The 20201-nt window shown below is 33.9% G+C and overlaps 1 protein-coding gene across 5 annotated transcripts in view; it reads left to right on the top strand.

The window, feature by feature from the left end:
* SLF1 (SMC5/6 complex localization factor 1) overlaps nt 1–20201 on the top strand; it is a 31689-nt gene that overhangs the window by 6505 nt on the left and 4983 nt on the right. For 2 of the 5 annotated variants that reach the window (XM_034440682.2, XM_034440683.3), the window contains exons 5-17: nt 1147–1309; nt 3160–3294; nt 4358–4411; nt 5915–6067; nt 7142–7308; nt 8083–8220; nt 9449–9611; nt 11006–11153; nt 13775–13920; nt 16649–16800; nt 17163–17302; nt 19191–19283; nt 19891–20073. In XM_034440682.2, coding sequence (XP_034296573.2) covers nt 1147–1309; nt 3160–3294; nt 4358–4411; nt 5915–6067; nt 7142–7308; nt 8083–8220; nt 9449–9611; nt 11006–11153; nt 13775–13920; nt 16649–16800; nt 17163–17302; nt 19191–19283; nt 19891–20073 — 1835 coding nt within the window. The remainder of the gene's footprint in view (nt 1–1146; nt 1310–3159; nt 3295–4357; nt 4412–5914; nt 6068–7141; nt 7309–8082; nt 8221–9448; nt 9612–11005; nt 11154–13774; nt 13921–16648; nt 16801–17162; nt 17303–19190; nt 19284–19890; nt 20074–20201) is intronic. The other 3 variants (XM_034440684.3, XM_087885893.1, XM_087885894.1) reach the window with 3 other exon arrangements.

Raw genomic sequence — 20201 nt, forward strand, 5'->3', positions numbered from 1 at the left:
GGATAGAAATTGGTTATGGAGAGACCAAATTTCAAGCCAAAATAGTTTTCTGTTGATTTGGAAATAGGTTGAGAGCACTTAAATTTAACATTAGAAAATGTCTGAGTGTTATTGTTGTTTTAATTATTTAGCTTTCAGTGTTTTACTTTTCAGTATTATTTCTTTCCTTAACATCATTTCTACCTGAAACAGTTAATAGAGCTTGAACAATGAGAACTCATGACATTCACTTATAGTAATAAGAATAGATAGAATGTTTTATAGGTAATGAAGCACTGTTAGAGAGATTTACATACATGTACACACATACATATACAAGCACCTATATTCACAAACACATACCGTACTTTTCGGAGTACAAGACGCACCTCTCCCCCCCCAAAAGTGGGTGGAAATGTCTGTGTGTCTTATACACTGAATGTTGCCGAAGCCCCGTCCATCTGCCAGCCCCCACCCTTTGGCTGTTTTAGGCCTCTGCGCGTCATGTTTTCAGCCTCTGCATGCTCCATTTTAGACCTGTTCCAGGCTTCTGGGATTGCCACAGTATATCACCGCCGATCACTGCCTCCTCACGTTGTGTTTTTGGCTGCCGCACACCTAGTTTTTGGCCTCTGTGCATTGCATTTTTGGCCAGTTTCTGTGGAACTGGCCAAAAATGCGATGCACAGAGGCCAAAAACAGGGTGTGCGGAGGCCAAAAACGTGATGCATGGAGGCTGAAAATGCAACGCATGAAGGCTGAAAATGCAGTGCTCGGAGGCGGTGATCGGCAGTGATATGCTATGGTGATCCTGGCAGCCTCAGCCTGGAACAGCTGATTGACGGTATTCCAGGAGGCTGATCCAACCGCCAATCAGCTGCTCGTGCTGAATCAGACTGCAATAATGTGCTGAAGTTGATCAGGCTGTTTACTGTTTCTGCAAGGATGCTAGCCAAATGAATACCAATGGATGCTGGTAGGCAGAGACAGATTTTGTTTTCTTGTTTTCCTCCCCAAAACCTAATGTGCGTCTTCTACTCCGAAAAATACATATCCATTTTGTGATTATGGGAAAGACTATGGGAAAGAATTATTATTTTTATAAACTTAGCTTTTGAAATAGAATCATATTTACATTTGAAATATTTATCTTTCCATTTTTTTCAGAGTTCTAAAAGCTGGGGAGGCCAATATTTATACAGCACTAAGCACACCAAAGGATATTACCCATGTTTTAACTAATAATACAATATTAAATCAAGGAAAACTGAAACAACTCTTTGGGGCTCCATGCTACCCAATTTGTTATTTAGGAAGTTATCTTTTAGAGGCAAGTATATAAACAAAATTCATGCTTTAAACATAGCTGATGAGTCATGATCAACTAGTTCTAAATTAAATTATCATTGTGTAATACTTCCAACTGTATCATATTAGTTTCTGAACTTTACATAAAAAAATAGTAGATTCGGTTCTAAAGTGAGAATCATTAGATATCATTACATTCATTATTTTGTTTATGTTGAATCAGATATGGCACTATTCAGGGCATGCTTGTGATTTTGTATGTTTGAGATTAACCAATCCTGACTGTCAAGAATTGCTTAACTGGAGGGAAGAGTTATTACAGCCTCAGCCCAATTAAATAGTAACTTGTTAAATGTGAATACAGTTGGCACACATACACATACAGATTTTACATTTTCCTTCATGTTAGCAGAACATAAATTCAAAAGATACACTTAGTCACAGTTGTCTGTTACAAACAAATTAGGGACTGATTTTTTATTGTTTTTATTTGCTTTACAGAAGAATGAAAGAAAAGGCATATAAACACATCAGAATACATAGAGAAAGCAATTCAATATTTGAACAGAGCATTAAACCTTAATCATATGAAATAATTTATCACTCTTTTTACTCACGACAGAATGAGCACATATCACTGAATTAAGTATTGTGGATCTCTCTTTCCGTCATAAACAAATAACTTTGGTATGCCCCCAAATTCCATGTTCACTATATTTAAGATTACATTCTTTATTTTGTTTATTTATATAATGTTATTTATATTCCATCTTTATTATTTTTACAAATAAGGTAGCGAACGTATCCAACACACCTTCCTAGAACTCATGGTCTTCTGGTTTCTCCTAATCACTAGACCAAACTGGCTTTAAAAATTAACACGTTTTTGTTCTTAAAACCATATTAACAAATTTGTGGATACTTCTCTAGATAGGATAAGCCCATATTCATGCAAGTATTCCCTCCATGATTTTATACTTGGAGCATATTGAAATTGACTACCAGCCTTTTCCTAAGAATTTCTGATGTGTCCAATAAACATGAACATTCTAATGTGGAATAAAACTCATGATAAGATCACATGAAACATGTGTATTACTATTTGACTCATAACTATTAAGTTGTTAATGTCAGGCATTCTAGTTCTTTATTCCAAATCTCTTAAATTAATCCATGTTAATCTTAATAATATTTTTAATTGTCTGTTTAAAAATATACATTCAAAATTATCCAAAACATGTTTCAATACTAACAATAATCCAGGAATGATAATTGCTGTGAATACAACTAGACCAGATTGCAAAATCAAAAGATGTTTTAATTGAATGTAGACATTTCCCAGTTTTAGACAAGGCAAACTCCTTCTGCAGTATCACAAATGGTTTTGAAAAAAATGACTGGCAAAAAGCCAATCTAAAGTATTCATACCTATTAGCCAATGAACAACAACAATATAAACCCTGTGATTGTAAGACCAGAACATCCAGAATTTTGCCAAATTGCTTTTAGAAGCAGCAGAATTAGAAACAATATCTTCTGATGGGCTGTGTTTTTTCATGTATCATGGCTTAATCTTGAACAAGAACAATATATGTTTCTGTGCCTGGATTTCCTCATTCAATCCCCATATTCAAAACTACTATATAGTATATAGATATTTGAAACCTACTGTATATATTGACTGTTTAAGCAGGTTCTCTTCAAACTTATTCCCTCTGATTTACAATTGGTTCAATATAAACAGTACTATTTTATATTAAGCTTTGTATTTCTGCTCTAATTATATTTTAATTACAATTTTTTGAGTCCATACTATTATGTTGGCTAACATCTTGCTTGTACAAAAAATAATGTATTATATGTAATGCTTAGAATGAAATTAAAAGCAACATTGAAGAATACCAGAAGAAAAATGTTAAATATGAGCAAGAATCGAGAGAAGCAATGATTGATACGCAATTTGATGAAATGAAAAATGCACTTATCAAGCATATATATTATCAACAGGCAAGCACTAATCTTTATAAACCTCTTGCTGTCATGGTATGAAAGAACAGGAACAAAAGCAACTGCAAATAGAAGAATACAACTTATGTAAATAGAGTTGAGCCAAAATTATTCTAATATACTTAGTTTGGCTATCATTATTAATTTCAATTTAGTGAAGGTTTCCAACTCTTGATTTAAAAATAGCCAGAGCAAAGACATCCAGTGATGACCTTGGGTGAAGAGTTAAATGTAGGAAGCTTGAGATATTACATTAAGATTTACTAAACCTCAGATATGAAATCCCAAAAATGAATTACCAGTGGAAGGGGTTGGAAACCACCTGTATTTAAAGAAGAGATGCTTGACTTAGTTATTAGCATTTTTTAAAATTAAAACCTATTCAGTAAGTGTGAATACTATTCAAGAACAACTGAGATATTTTTCAGACAGAACTGAATATAGTGAAAGTTGTTTCAGTCTTACACTTGTTACTTCAGGTAATTTGATACCTACTTTAAACAATGGAAACCTAATAGGCATTATCTCCTCTAGAACCCTCCAAAGTCTTTTCAGGTTGTTGGGGTCTTTCGGAACAATTTGAACTATTTTGGAAGGTAAAGTTGCTAAAAATTGTACAAAGGTGTTTTTATAGAAATTAATCTAAAAAGAATTAATCTAAAATGAATGTTATACTATATCTGACATTCTAATATCAGAGGCTAGACATTTAGAGGGCAAAAGTAGCAGAAATATAGATCTATTTTTATCTGTTTTAGCAATTCACTTAAAAATAGGTCTGCCTATTAGAAACTTTGTCAAATAAGGAAATTGCAATAAGGTAATATATATGCACATAATACGTATTTTACAAGAAATGTAATATAAAATATTATCAGAAAAAATTAGACTTAGGAGGAATCAGCTGCAAAGTCCTTTAAATGAATTTGACTATAATTATCAGTATTATTAGAAATTAGCAGGATTGATAAACCATATGCCTATTTAATTTGTCATGTAATATTTCTATGCACTATATGTAACAAATTGAATGTAACAAGAACAACTTGTTTTTAACTGATAGGCAATGCTAAGCAAATACACTCAAATGGGCCAGAAGATAAACTGCAACAAAGAGGTAAGATTCTAAAACAATGAAGTTAGAAGGAATGCCTAAAAGTGATACACAGAGTGTATCCATGCACATGTTTCTTTTCCTTTTGTTTCACTATAAATGCTATTCTGGAAGGACTGAATTTCAGCAGGTTCTTTTTTACCCAGGGATACTAAGCATATATGATACTATAATATAGTGACAGCCATAGGTTTTTGCTTAAGCGAGTATGGAACTGGATTTGCTTGCTCTTAACTTTAAAATAAACTAGTTTAATGTACAAATTCTTGAAGGAATAATAAACTTTGTTACTATAAAAATGTGAACTAATTCTTCATTGGTTATAACTGGTTATGCTCAGCAACAGTAATAGTAATTGCAATCCCAAGTACTAAAGAGTCTACATGTACAAAAAATGCACAAAATTCTGTATTTTAATTCTCTGGATCACCTCAAAATCTCTACTGTGGAGTAATTAAGTACACTTGAATACTATTGTAAATCTATCTTTTATGACTATTGAAATATTGACAGGAATATCTCAATACAAATGCATATTTCACAGTAATTGAACATTTGTTTAGGGTGTGAATCCTGCAATTAATGATAACATTAGATAACACGGTGACTTAATATCAGGGTGGATTTGATTTAAATCGCATTGATTTAAATCACAATTTAAATCATGATTTAAATCACTAGTAAAAAGGCTTGATTTAAATCAACTCGATTTAAATCATAATTTTTAAAGAGCAACTGTCATCTCTGCTACTCCTTTGACCCACTGTTAACTCACCGATAGTCCCAGTGTTGCAGAATATACAGCCTCATGCTACATAACTAAGCTCCATTTCATGCTGAATAAACTAAATTATTTATGTATCTTAAATAGAAAACTGTCTTACGATAGATTTTTACCCCAAAAGTTTTTTATTAAAATAAATTTGATAAAAATCAAAAAAATCTGATTTAAATAAAAAAAAATCTGATTTTTTTTGATTTTTTTAAAAAAATCATTGATTTTTATCCACCCTGCTTAATATTGACAGAACATGAAATCCCTAGTTAAAACATAGTGAATGTCTTTTCGTCTCAGATGTTTTGTAGTTACAGTACTAGCACTCTTGTGGGAATATTTTTTGGACAACAAATTTGTTCACAGTTTCAATTTTTAATCTAAATACAGTATATCTGTAACACTTTTTTGGGAAGTGGAGTCTTAAAAACAGTTTAGGTCTGAAAATTTAGATTAATTTGTTTTGTTTATAATCAAGTATAAGATAAAAACAAATGTTAATGAAGTTTCTTGTAAAATTGTGAATACTAGCTATCAACCAGTCAAAATAGAATTTGTTTCCTCAATCAACCAAATTTCAAGTTATTATTTATGCTGTTAAGTTATGTTCAAACAGAATTATAATTGATTAGTCAATGAATTCATATTACGAATCCAGAAAGATTTTGTTTATTTTTGTTAACACCTAATAAAAGTACATTAATAATAATTCTTAAAAGTTTACTTCTTAGCTTGAAAATGCTCCCTGTTCCAGGGGAAACAAGATATTGGAAGAACTAGTGGATGATCATTTTTTACCAATTGCAATCACAGAATTTTTCTCTGGAAAAGATTGTATTCCTCCTGCTAAACTAATTCATTCACTTTTAGAGCATATCCTCCAGGTGAGAACAACATTTTACTTGTTACTGTAAAAAAAAAAAAAAAAATCACATCTTGAAATGATAAATGTTAACCACAGTGAAACTCAATTATGCTGAGATTGTGAAAATTAAGATTGTGTGGTAATCTTTGTACCTTTGTACATTGTGATATAATTTTTTAGGTGTATATTTAAACCAAAGACTAAGACACGTTACATTAAGCATAAATTAGTTTATTGACAGAGGCAGACCTAAAGAGAGACCTAAAGAAAGCTGGGATTGCACACCCTCTTTGTAGACTTAAACTATATATACGATTGGCTATATTAGCCAGACATTTCACTAGATATAAAAAATCATGTGCAATCAGTGAGACTATTGGGATGGAACTATGAGATAATGGGGGCAGGACTACAAAGATAGCGGTGTTTTGAAAGAACAAAGAGGCAATATGTAATGAACATTGTCTAGGGCAGGGCTGTCAAACTCGCAGCCCGCAGACTGGATGTGTCATGCTCTGGCCACGTCTACTCCCGGTTTAGGGGGGGAAGTCCCGATACGTCACGTGACGCCACCGTGACAATGCAAGTTTAACACTCCTGGTCTAGGAAGTTAGTTTCCTTTGCTTTCCCAAAGTTCTGCTCATCTTCCAGTAACTTTTCACAGTTTATCAGCATTCCTTCGCCTCCTAAATGTTAGATGGCTTAGCTGACAGTATATAGTTTTCTTGAGAAAGATTTTGTAATGGGATAGTTGGCCAATTTAATACCATTTAGCTAAGGCAGTGCTTCATTTTTTCTGAGAAGATGGTATTTGGGTTAGGGGTAAGAGTTTTTAACTTTGCCAAACTCATCTGTAATACTACCTTCAACTTAGTTATGAAGAAAGTAGATTGCAGTGAAGTAGAGATTCTGCTTAAATGATAGATCCCCAAAAGTAAGAATATTATTTGATAAAATATAGAAAGATATAGGGTATGCGTGTGAAATAAATCACTCTTACATTTTTCAAGACATTCAGTTTTAAACTAAAATAATAATCAGATTAAGTTTGGTGCAGAACATGAAACTGATACACATTCATGCTTGCTTGCAGGGCAATTCAGACCCTACCCTTTCTGTCCAGTTTTTTCATATAATGTATACTCTCCTCGAATATAATCCTCCTTGGAAATCACCTTCTGTGCTACGGTATTACCTTGAAATTCTTCAATGTCCTGTTTGTAAGAATGGAACATGGTCTCTGATAGAAACGCTTGTCAGGTAAAACCTTAATGAAATTGTTACATCATTGCGGAGCAGCAAATAGAGTTTTGGTTTGATTTTCATATGAAGTGAATGTTAAGAATTTTTTTCTGCTGATCAGCTACTATTAATAGATATGAAAAAGAAGTTTTAAAAAGCTTTGAGTGCAATCAAAGCTAGCAAAAAGGTTAATTGCTTTACTATCAGATGCACATTTTCTAAGATGAGGTTCATGAGCAAAACCATTTTTAAGTAATTTAAAACTGTCAAAATGTTAGTTCAAGTGTATACAAAGATACAAGGATTGTTTTTTTAAAAAAAACCTATTGCTGTGCTTACCTGTTTTGTCAGACAAATATTGGATTTTTAACAACCTCACAATAATAAGTGGAGCCTGTAATTGTAGAACAATAGATTATCAAAAATATATGATCTCTGAAGCACCTTGTACTTTCCTGAGTTATGACACTTTGTTGTAGATATCATTTTATATATTTCTCTGTACACATTGAAGAGCAGCGGAATAAAAACTAAATATAGTTACTTCCTTATTTTGAAAGTATCCTTGTGAAATTTCCTTTCTATACCTATCAGCAACCCTTTTTCATGCTCAGCAGTGTTTTGCAAAATTAGACCTCTGTTCCAGTAAGATATAACCACATAGAGAACACTCTCAGAACCCAAAGAATTGGACTTAAATGTAAATGTCTGGGTGGTAAATACAAAGGTACATGAAAATATGTGAAATTGATAGAATCTTAATTATTGTGGGGTTTTTTTTTTCCTCTACAGTTCTTGTCTTCATTACAATAATATTTGTCATTCAATCACGGAGCCAAAAACTACAAATGTGGACAGAACGTTTCACAAAAAATTACTGACATTTGTTATGAATTTGTTTGAGGCTGAAGTGTTGGCATTACGAAGAAGGTATTTTTTTTCCCTGTTAGCCTTTCTGTTTATATTTTTAAAGTGGATCTTGTTTTACAGTAAATTATGTTCTCTGTTTCAAAGATAGGCTGTTCTACTTAGAAATGTATACATTAAATATTAGGGCTGTACATCACTTTGGATTCAGTTGTGCCTTTTCCTGGGATTGTGCAGTTGCCCAGCACACTGTCATTTAACCCAGGAAAGACATGTTTGATTTCAAGAGTTTCAAGCAAGGGCCTACATTTTTGTCTGTATGCTGCAAAGCACCTTTTTGCTTTCAAATTCAATGAGGTGTACAGCCCTATTGCAATAATTAATTATTTCGTGACATGTATTTAAATCATTTTAAAAATAATATTTTTAAGTATTGAAGGTGTTCTATTTGAAGTTTTAACTGCAGCAAATTAAAATTGTTTTATACAACCTGCAAATAAAAGTCACAATTTGCTGTAATACACTGTAAAGTGCATTGGAGAACTAAGAGACAGATATTACATATTACAGTTTAGCCGTTCCAAATTTCCAGAATGCAGTTCCTTCCTGTGAAATATATAATCTTTATCTTAGTTACTATATAAATCATAATGTTTCCCACAACTTTTAAGGACATGTTTGTGGGATGAGAGTCCACTTTAGCTCAGGTATGGGAAATCTGATATCCTCCAGAAATTGTGAACTGTATCATTTTCTTTGTTTCTTGAGAATTACAGGTCTTGTATCCAAAGGCACATGGCTGTTTAACCCTGATTAGCTAGACCATAAAGAGTTATTTAATGTTGATTTCACCTTTCTGCCTTGCTCTCCATAATATTTTCTAATGTGGTTTCTTTCTTAGTTTTGAAGTTCCTACATACAAACAAAAATCATCTTGTAAATTAAGATAACAATATTATATTATAGCTTTGCTAATAGGCAATCTTGATACTCATATTTATTGTATGCTGTGGTTGAGCTATTGAACTTCAGCTATTGTAGTCCTTTGTTTGAAATAACAGATGGATTAAAATATTTTGTTCTTCAAGAAGCCGCCTCTAAATGACAAGATAGCAAGCTTCTACATTAAATGAAGCCTAAAATGAAGCCTAAAACATCACTTCATTATTTATCACACATTCTATAGATTCTTTGTTATACTGTTAAACTCTACAGGTTTTGAAAATATGCAGCATACTGAAGTCTTAACAAATTAAGTAGTTAAATCCAGAAATGAAATTTTCTTTTACAGGCTTTATGAAGGAAGTGACTCACATAATCCGCTAGTGATGCCACAGACTGTTCTTTTGAACACCTTTTGGTTAGGAAACGATTCATTGCTTTTCAACAAACAAATAAATATTCTAATAGACTGGGTTATATATTCATACAGAGAAAAGTACAGGAGAATTGATGTAAGTGATTTACCTAATATAAATATAAAGAAGGAAAAATAATATTTTTAGATGTCCCACTTTCAGAAAGGCTCTGTTAATAAATATTCGTTGTTGCATACTTTCAATGTAATACAGACTTGATATTTTGTAGTATGGCACAGATTATTATATAAATTACCTGTGCATATGAAATATACATCTAGCGACTGTTTCTTGACAACAGTACAGACACACATGGGTTTTTTTTCTCAGTGCGATAGCCCACAGGAAAGGCCACAAGTCTTTCCTGCCTTCCTAAGCGCCATGCCCTGTCCTCCTTCCCTTAGTCTTGCATTCGCACACATGCACCCAGTCCTTCCCTCAACCTTTCTACACTTAACATACATACACCCAAGCCCTCCTTCCCTCAGTCTTCCTCCACTTGTGTACATGCCATCCTATCATATTCCTGTGCTTTTTACTTAGGATTTCCCATTTAACAACCTGTGCATCTTGGGGTTACAGCAGCAACCGGGACTGTTTGGATTGCTTTATGATTGCATCACTTAGTGATAGCTGCCCCAGTCCCAACTTTCGTAACTCAAAGGCTACCAGTGCTGGTAACCATGTCTAATGCAAGTATAGTTTTTACAGTTGACAGGCCCATCCTCCATTCATAGTGATCCTTGTGACCAGCCTCCTTTTAACAGCATGTGGAAAGATAAAAAGATCTTTAAAAGCTAACAGACATTCTAGTTTTATCATATGTGTTTCTTCATTGTTATCGGAATCTAATCGTAGATATTTTTTTTCCTTAACTGTATTAGCTAGCTTCTATGGAAAAGAACACCAAAGTAATCCCTTACGTTCCTCCTGAAAACCTGACAATTACCTGCTTTACATGAGGAAGAAGAATTGTTATTCCTAATGAATATCCCTTTCTTTTGCACAAAAGACCCACAGTCTCAATTTTGTCATATATATTATTCACAAAAATGATAATTGTGTTCTGTGTCATCCCTCAGCCTGCTAAAACAACCAACCTGATTTGAAAGATGTTCAACCTCCCCCCACCAATTTCTATGAAGTTCAGCATGCTTCATCCACTCATTAATTCCAACTTCCCTTTAAAAAAGTCCTATTCTGCTGAAAAATAAGTTTAAAAGTATTTGTACCTTTTACCGTTGCTAGATTATGGATAGATAAGAGATCTTTCGGGGGGGGTTTGTATCATATTGAACTACCTTTGAAACAATCTGGACCACATCAGACAGTTTTTGTAGCTTCATATTGGGCCCACTATCTTGAAGCAGTAATTTCTTTACTCCTAACAACTCAGAAAACATTTTATTTATTAAAGTGAATAATATACAGACAAATATGAGTATATGTTAGTCAATAATAACAATATAGAACTTGTACTCTTTTTTCAGGTCTTCAAACATGAAATAGCTGAGCTATTAAATGCAGTTTTGGGAGCTGTTGTGGAATATTGGATTATTTCAGGCTTCATAATGGACAGAAATATGTTGCCGTCTGTAGCTGATGACCTTGCTTCTTATATTGCCATTTCATGTGATGGTAATGTTAATAATTAGTAATTAAGAATTAAGCATTATAGCCCTTATTATTTATAGCCTATATTATATATAAATGAAAAACCTGTTTGACTTTTGGAATATGTGCAGTAGAGCCTTCATCTACTATTAATTCTCTGCAACTTTTCTCCTTGACGTTCCTTCTCAAGGGTTTTTTTTTTTTTTTTATCTCAGAATCCAGTGATTGACATTGTTGAGCTACCCATGTTATGTCCCTTGAATTTGTGGAACATTACACTAATTCTTTATCATTTATACTGTAATTTTAAGGTGTTGATTACAGGCAGTTCTCATTTAATGACCTCAATTGGGACCAGCAACTCTGTCTGTCAGCCCTCCCAAGGTAGATCAAACAGAAAATGTGACCAAATGAGTTAATTCTAGTTAACAGAATGTTTCTGTTAAGTACTTCAGAAAGTACAAACCTTCCTCTCTCCTTTTAAAAGGAGCCTGGTGGCGCAGCAGACTAATAGCCTGTTATTATCATTCAGCTGCCTGCAATTACTGCTAGTTCGAATCTCCCCAGGCTCAAGGTTGACTCAGCCTTCCATCCTTTCTAAGATAGGTAAATTGAGGACCCAGTTTGTGGGGGCAATAAGCTGACTTTGTATAAATATACAAAAAAGTATGAAGGCTATTGCTTAACGCATTGTAAGCTGCCCTGAGTCTCCAGAGAAGGGCGGCATATAAATCAATTAAAAAAAAAAAAAATCCTGATAGGGTAGAGAGGATTTTTTTTCTGTCTGTTATATAGCTGTGGGCTTCCCACCTCCACTCTTACCCCCCAAAGGTTATTATGCCATAATATAAACAACACATTAATTGAGACCTCATGTGACCGCAACTTATGGTTTAACTTTTGGCTTTTCCATTGACTCTACTTGTCAAAAGGTGGCTGTGAAATACAAACTGTGCCAGGGGATGCTGCCACAGTCGTAATACCCACAGGTGTGAAATACCTTAATGCTGATCATACAACCGTGGGGATCCTGAGACGGTCGTAAGTGTGAGGACCACTGTGAGAACCAGTTATTTTTTCAGCACCATTGCAATTGCAAATGGTCACTAAACATTCATTAAGCAAGGACTACCTGTGTCCATAAAAAAGGCCAAATTGGTTAGCAGTTGTTGTAAACTGAAATCTCCCTTGTCAAATATTGTTTTCTTCAAAACATACGGAGATGGTATATCACTGGATGTTTGGGGAGATGTTTTTCTTAATTTCTTCACCTCGTTTACAGACCTGAGATTCCTGGTGGTCTCTCACTTATGTACTAATTAGAACTAATCCTGCTTTCCTTTTTCGGTACCCATCAAATCAGTTAGGTGCAGACACCAACTATGACAGTAAACAGTTTAATGCTATGAAAAACTATAAATTGTAACTGTTAACTTAAATGAGATTAATCATTGTTATTCTAAGACATTCCGAGTGCCTTAATATCACAAATTGACCAAGGAGACAAAACCCACATGTATTATTAATATTAATATTAACCAAAGGACAGCAAACTATACAAAAATAGAATGTAGCTTGGCACTGTGTATATGCACACTGATGGAACATACACCTTCCTTTTTTTTATCTTAGTATGCACTTTTAATTTGGGTGTTTTTCATTTTCAAGTCAGTGTTGACTCTTGGCGACTGAATAAGTCCCTGCAGTTTTCTTGGCAAGATTGCAGAAGTGGTTTGTCATTGCTGGTTTCCTAGGATTGAGAATGAGTGACTAGCCCAAGATCACCCAGCTCACTCTATGCCTAAGGCAGTACTAGAGCTCACAACCTCCTTGTTTCTAGCCCGATGCTCTAACCACTACACCTGGCTATATAGTATGCAGAATACAAATTGATTATATATACCATCAAAAAATGTAAAAAAAAATGAACTTCTCATCCATACTTCCCTAATAAATTATTTTGAATTTTTGTAAAGTATATGGTGAAGTATAAGGCTAAAAATATTTTAAGTCATATATTCTTAAAATTGGCCTTTGCATGACATGTTCCATAAGTAGATGATAGAGCTTGTAATTAAGAGCTATATTATTGTATCAGCTTGACAATATAGAACTACAACAGATACTATCTGCTACATCCAAGATTTGGAAGTAGAAAATTGTATTGATCACTAATAGCTTATACCATATATTAAATTTGGGTAGACATAATGTAAATTTAAATACATAGAAGCATTTGGCAATGGTTCTCGTGGTACAGGTTTTGAGATTGTAGTTAAAATTGTAATAATTTTAGTTGCATTAATAAAAATATTGCCTTGTATTTGTTTCCTTAAATGCCAAATTGACTCATTGGTTTTTCTGAATCTATGTTTTACTTTAAAACATAGTACAGATTCTGTTTAGAGATATGTAGCTTTTAATTTAAGCGTGAAAACTTGATAAAAAATTGCCTTGGAAATTATTGCTCTTTTTATCATTTTAATCAGTTTTTTCTTCAGATAATTAAATGAGTGATAATTAAAATATTTATTATTTATTTATTTATTAATACTACAAAGATGTGATGTTTAGCAAATATTACAAGGGATTTTTTTTTTCAGATTACTGGTCTAAGTTTTAATGTTTGCTCACTTTATTTTTAGATTTTTCATATGAGGAATTGAAAGTATTCATTTCTTCTATCCCATCTCTGTGGCTTGGAATGTTTGTCGCAGAAGCTGTGTTTAAAAATCTGTATTTCCAAAACAGCACTCTTCTTTCTAATGAACTGCTTTCACTTCAAAAAATGGTAAGTGCCATTTGCTCATTTAATGTTATTCTGACCTGTCCTTTACTGTTGGCTTCATCTCTCTCTCTTTCTTGTTGTGAATCTGCCTGATTATCAGAAGTCCTAGTGTATGGATTGTAGAAGTCCCCAATCCCCATTTTCTCAAGGAAAACATGCTCTCTGTCATATACAGTACATAAAGAAGCTACCAAAATATGGAGAACTATAAACATGATCTTGGAGAAACAGTATGATAGCAATTAGCTATTAGCATGATTTAAGCCTATACTTAAAGAGATGATTTGAGACAGGAGTCTCAAACTTGGCAACTTTAAGACTTGTGGATTTCAACTCCTTTGCTGGTTGGAGAATTATGGGAATTGAAGTCTACATGTCATTAAATTGCCAAGTTTGGAGATTCCTGATTTAAGAGAATACTAGAAAGAAATTCAAAATTTGCTTTGCCTTAACTCCTGAGTGTACGAGGGAGGGAAGGAAAAATGGTGTCAAGCTTTCAAAATCCTGTTGCTATACCCTATATCAAGAAAACAAGAGTTCCAGTATTACTTGTGCAGTCTGTATCTTGACCTGGGCTGCATTAAAAGGCTGATAACCAACTGAGCATGAAAATATTATTTGCATTTTGCATACCTTTGTATTTTGCATATCTTCACATTCTTATTATTTGTAATACATTGAAATCCCTGCAGTGTCTCTCTTAAAATTCCACCCAAAAACCTTGTATCTGTATCAGATCATTCCCATCTTGTGGTCTACCTACGATGGAACATCACATTTTCTTTCGGAATTTTCCTTTTGAGAGGGCAGGTATTCTGATATGAACACCTGTATTATTTATCTGTACTGTTCCAACACTGACTATTTGTATATTAATACATAAAATTAAAAAAAGGAAATTATGCTTTCTCTTTAAATAAAGATTGATTTTGTTTGTTGAGGGAAGGAAGGCCAAGTCACCTTCTTCTACGTTAACTGCTCAGCCATGAGTTTGCACAATGGAAATTACTATACTTTTTACATATTTTAACCATGCAAAAGGCAGCACAGTTGATGAGACCAGTCTCCCTCACACACTAGTGAGGTGATGCCTGAAAGGAAGTGATGGCCGACCTCCCTCCTTTGTGAAATAAGAAGCAGGGCTGGGGCAAAAATTAAAAAGACTTCCGAGAGGAAACTTAAGATCTCTAACTTTCCATGTTAGCGACTTAGCTGTTTTGTTGCACCTTCAGATTTCCTGATCTGAGACTTTGTGTTTCTTATTCATCTTTTTTTATCTAAGCCATTTTATTTGCTCGTACTCTTATCTGCTGTGGCCTTCATTTAACATTAAAGTAGGACCCTGGAAAGAAGCTAAATAATTATAGTTCCATGTGGAAGTTTAGGCACTTCAGATCAAACTATGTGTTTCCTGAGGGATCATAACCTAATACAACCTCAGTACACATGGTACAAAGTAAACACAATGGCTTTCTCCAAATACGAGAACATATTTTCTCTTTATGTGCAGTTGTTATAGCTACGTATGTATAAGAAAGTAAAGTATGTACTACAGGTCATGACACATGTATTGTCATTGCCTGACACCTTTCTTGCAAATTCCCATACTTCTGACATCATATTTCACATTGTGGTCTGAACGTTTGAAACTATAGTTCATAATTTTTAATGTGACAAAAATAGTGATCTTCTTTACTATTGTTCTTAAAGCTAGAATATATGAGACAGAGTTTCCAACAGATATTATTGATGTAGTGGTGTTTAGCTCACCTGGGCTGCTAATAATCCTGGACTTTAGGCAGGCAGAGGAAAGTAACATTGCATTTCCCTGCTCCAGCTGAGCAAATAATCACTCTGTATATTTGAGTGAAAGGATTTTTCCCCTAGTTTAGGCATCTTTCAGTAAGATAAACATCATGGTAGAAATGCCAGCGGAGAAGATATCAGTAGACGAGCGCTTTCCTTCTTTTCTTCAGCTTATATATATCAGTTGCATCTACTGTGTCCTTCCTGTCAAAAGAAGGCTTGGGAGGGGCTTTGGTTCAATTGGGACTACAGTAGGCAACATTTTCAATTACTACTTTTCTGCCAATTCTCCACCACATTGTGTGTATTGTGGGGCAAATTGCATGGAGGAAAGCATTACAGAATTGCAGAAGGAAAGATGGAAATAAAAATCATCTTTTTCTTAGTCCTGATCAGATCAATCTCCACTAAATCAAAAAGCCTGTGAACAGAACATACTGAAGGTATTAAAAAAAAAGTTTAAATATTGATTTTTCAAAAGCTAGGTGTTGCTAAATCACATGTTTTCTCCTTCTAGAAGAAAATGTAGGGAAAAAAATCAGTAAAAAGCCTAGATTCAGCCCTCTTTGAAGAACAATGCTATAGACCGAAGGCTTCATTACAGTATATAGATACAGTACAATGTTGTCACAGTCATTGAAGGACAGGACTAAATTTCTTGTGCTCCTTTTTTCCCTTGTATTTTTCTGCTATAGCAAGTTGAGCCATTTTGAATTCCCAATAATGGGTATAAAAGCATAAGAAATGTGTTTCATGGGAGTTACTTTGGCATTAAGAATGATAAAAAACTGTTGTGTAAACTCAAGAGTATGTTTATCTGAAAGATATTATTTAAAGATGTTAGCTTTAGATGCAAGAAGAGGAGACTGGTAATGCTATTAAAATTTTTCAACATGCTCAGACCAAAATGTCATTCTTGCAACAGGTTTCTTGCTATCTGCCTACTTTACAAGCTGGAGTTTGTGAGAAAGAAAAGAAAAAGAAAATAGGGCAATGGCCATGCTCTGACTCTCAGAGGGCATTACTGATGCTAAGTGGCGATAAGCAGAACCAAACCAAAGTCCTGCCTGATGTACCGTAAGTAACATCTACAACACCACTACAGTAGGATTCTGCTTTGAGGGACAGCTTCTGACCTGACCCATTTCTTGAACTCTAAGTGACCTGTGATGTCTGCAAATTATTGTGCCTTGCTGTTTCAGTGATGAGCATGTTTGTGCGTGTACAAGGGTGTGTGTATCTTTCCGTCTAACATATATTCTGCGTACTGATTGTTCTAATTTTATTGAATTTTGGAGCTAGTTATGTGCTGCTGTGTTAAATTTTGCTGTTTCTGTTTTAATTGCGAGCAGTTAGAATTATGAATACTTTAATATTGTAATACACAGTAGTTGTGTTTAAGGTAAACGTATCATGCCCTCTTTTCAATGTTTGCTTAGCTACAGTGTACAAACCAAGGATAACTCTGCTCATCTACCAAAAAATCTCGAAAAGAAAACCAAGCCTACCATATTGCATGGCAAAGAAAATTGCCATTCTTCAGCGAACCAGATGAATGTCCATAAGATTAATCTTAAAGGTATTGTGCACTTCTAATGCTAAAAATCATAAAAGGATTTGCAGTAAAGCAATGTCACATAATTAGTTAAGCCAGACATCACTTCCCTGCTTTACATGTTGCACATCATCAGATGCATAAATATGAGAAGTCATATATATAAGGGTGAATGCCCCCCCCCCTTTTTTTTTTTTTGCAGGATTTCCCCCTCTCTTACCTATGTCTGCCAAACACACCAATTTTAAATTGAGAGTATACCTTAAATAAATCCATTTGGGTCCTGACTGCCTTATTTCACTAATTCACCCCAACCTGTGCTTGGAAAGGATCAGCATTATCTTCTGATTTGAAAGTCTAATTCTCTTGCTCCCCTCCACTCCTAGACATTTTGTGAACAAAGACTGAAGTGCATGCTGTATTATATATCTTTATTAAGCATGTGGAGTATTTTCTTCTTCTCGGCATTCAGCCCCAGGCTTTACTGTTCATTATATCGGAAGATAAATGTTGAGGGTTTAAATTATCAGTTTAGTAATTTACCCAAGTTCTACTTAAAGCACAAATTCAGTGAAATGTACTACAGTACAATTGTGATAGGGTTTCTGTGATAAAATGATGATGAATTTAAGCTTGACATTTGTTAGGAAAGGTAAGAGTGATGCAATTAAAATGGTCTTCCTCCTATACTATGTGCCTGAAATAAAAAGATTTTTTTTAAAAAAAAAAATAATTTTGCGTGGATTTTTATATTTTGTTCTCAGTCTGTGCCAATTTCTCAAGAATTGTGTCAGAAACAATTACTTAAAATTTATATCTTTTTCTTGATTAATGAGAGTGTACAGTAGAATAAATTGGCATATAATTATCATTTAATGTAGAAATAGTTGAAGGTAAGATATTGTACTTTCTTATAACCACCACCAAATATTCTTTGCATAAATATAATGTTCTGAATACAAAGCAAGGCCTGGTAAAGTGGCTTATGATGGATTCAGCCGCATGCAGCATAAACAGCTTGACTTTACCTTTCCTACATGTAGATAAATAATGACCCAATCCAATGGCGCAAATGATTTAAAAAAAAGTTTTCATTATTTATGTTGAGCAACATGTTTTTTATATGCTCTTGTTCTGATATAATCAGTTCACCAAAGTATTGTAGATTAATAGTTTTTAAATACCTGGCCTGCTGCAATTACAACACTACCTAGAAGTTTGCAATTCATATTTCAGGGTGGCAGATTTTGTTGTTTAATCTTTTTCTAGTTCTAAATGAGGTTGTATGGGGGGGGGGGTTTAAAGAAAAAAAAAGATCATTTCATTCGTTTTAATCTCTTCCATTTCCCCCATCCCCCTCTTTTCATTCTGGTACTGTACATGAGCCAGACAGCCTATTGAGAAACAGTAAACCATCTGTTACCAGATTTGAAGTTTCGTATTATACTTGAGTGTGTAGAGGCACTCGTGCTTGGACAGAAACATTCATTTGAATTAAGCTACAAATGCTGTTTCAAAAAAAGCCATGCACTTAATGTGGGTTCATGAATATAATTAAGGGAGGGCAACTGCATTCTAAACTTTTACGGCTTCAAATCCAAGCATTTTTGTGCATGTATTCCATGATCATTTGGTGCTTTTATAATGTGACTGAAACATTTTACAACCAAATGTGGGGGGAAGGGAGAGATAATTCCTAGGTTAACCCTTTAGTAGTGCAATCCTTGCTGGATCTGTGACTGAAGAGAAGCTTGGTGGTTTTTAAAAGTGTTCTTTAAAGATATTTGCACTGGGAAGAGGAGATATTTATGATGAATAAATGTTCTGGCAAATAGCACTCCTTAATTCCTTTCACTTTGCTTATTGCCTTGATTTTCTGTTTTGCTTACACTGTATGAATTTTGCATTCTAGGGGAGACAGTGCTGCATATTGCTTGCAAAAGCAACAATGTGAAGAAATTGATTCGTCTTCTGACTGTACCAGGAATAGATATTAATGTTAAAGGTAAGTGGTTGATTTTTTTTTTTTTTTTTTGCATTAAATAGCTACCATAAGCCTTCCAAATAGCTGTGAAAGGTATGTGTTTGAAACGTTCTTCACGATGATTTTCTTACCCATAAAAATACATTAAAAGCAAGACTTGAGTGGTAGCTTGGAACGAAAGCTTGTTGAACCAGTCATTTGTTCCGTATAATTCTTGAGATTTTCAGTTAAGCAGAGTAATTATTTAAAAATTACTCCTACCTAGCCATTTTATAATTATGAATTCAAAGTGGTAGCCTTATCCCCTGGATAAGAATATTGTTTAAATTATAGTAAACCAGCCCCATTTTGACTTCTAAAAAAATCTTTATTTTAATAATACTATTAATATTAATTTGCTTTGTGGAAAACTTATTTTTAGATTATTGCAAAATTGCAGTGAATACATCTTTTCAAGTCATGTTTCCTCTTTTAAAATAAAGTACCAAATTATGTGTGATTTTTACTGAAGTTTATTTGTGTAGAAATGTGTTTATTATTTTTTTAGAAATTTGAATTTTATTTTTATGAACATCCCAACAATATGGATTTTGCTATTTCCTCAAACTCCTCATAATTTATAATTCAGACTATGCTGGTTGGACACCTTTGCATGAAGCCTGTAACCATGGTAGCACAGTGTGCGTCCGTGAAATTTTGCAGCATTGTCCAGAGGTAAACCTATTCAGTCAAGTGGATGGAGTGACTCCCTTGCATGATGCACTGTCAAACGGACATGTAGCGATTGCTGAGCTTCTACTTCAGCATGGTGGTGAGTGTATTTATGCTAAATAAGTTTAGAGAAATTTGAATCTCTAAAAATTGCAGAGTATTAAAATTGGAGGCTGTTTGGAATGTCATTTTGAAAGCTGGAGGTTTTCATAAATATTGATGTGTATC

Source organism: Pantherophis guttatus, chromosome 2 (assembly GCF_059756535.1).
Source record: "Pantherophis guttatus breed Tessera chromosome 2, ASM5975653v1, whole genome shotgun sequence".
Classification (NCBI taxonomy): Eukaryota; Metazoa; Chordata; class Lepidosauria; order Squamata; family Colubridae; genus Pantherophis; species Pantherophis guttatus.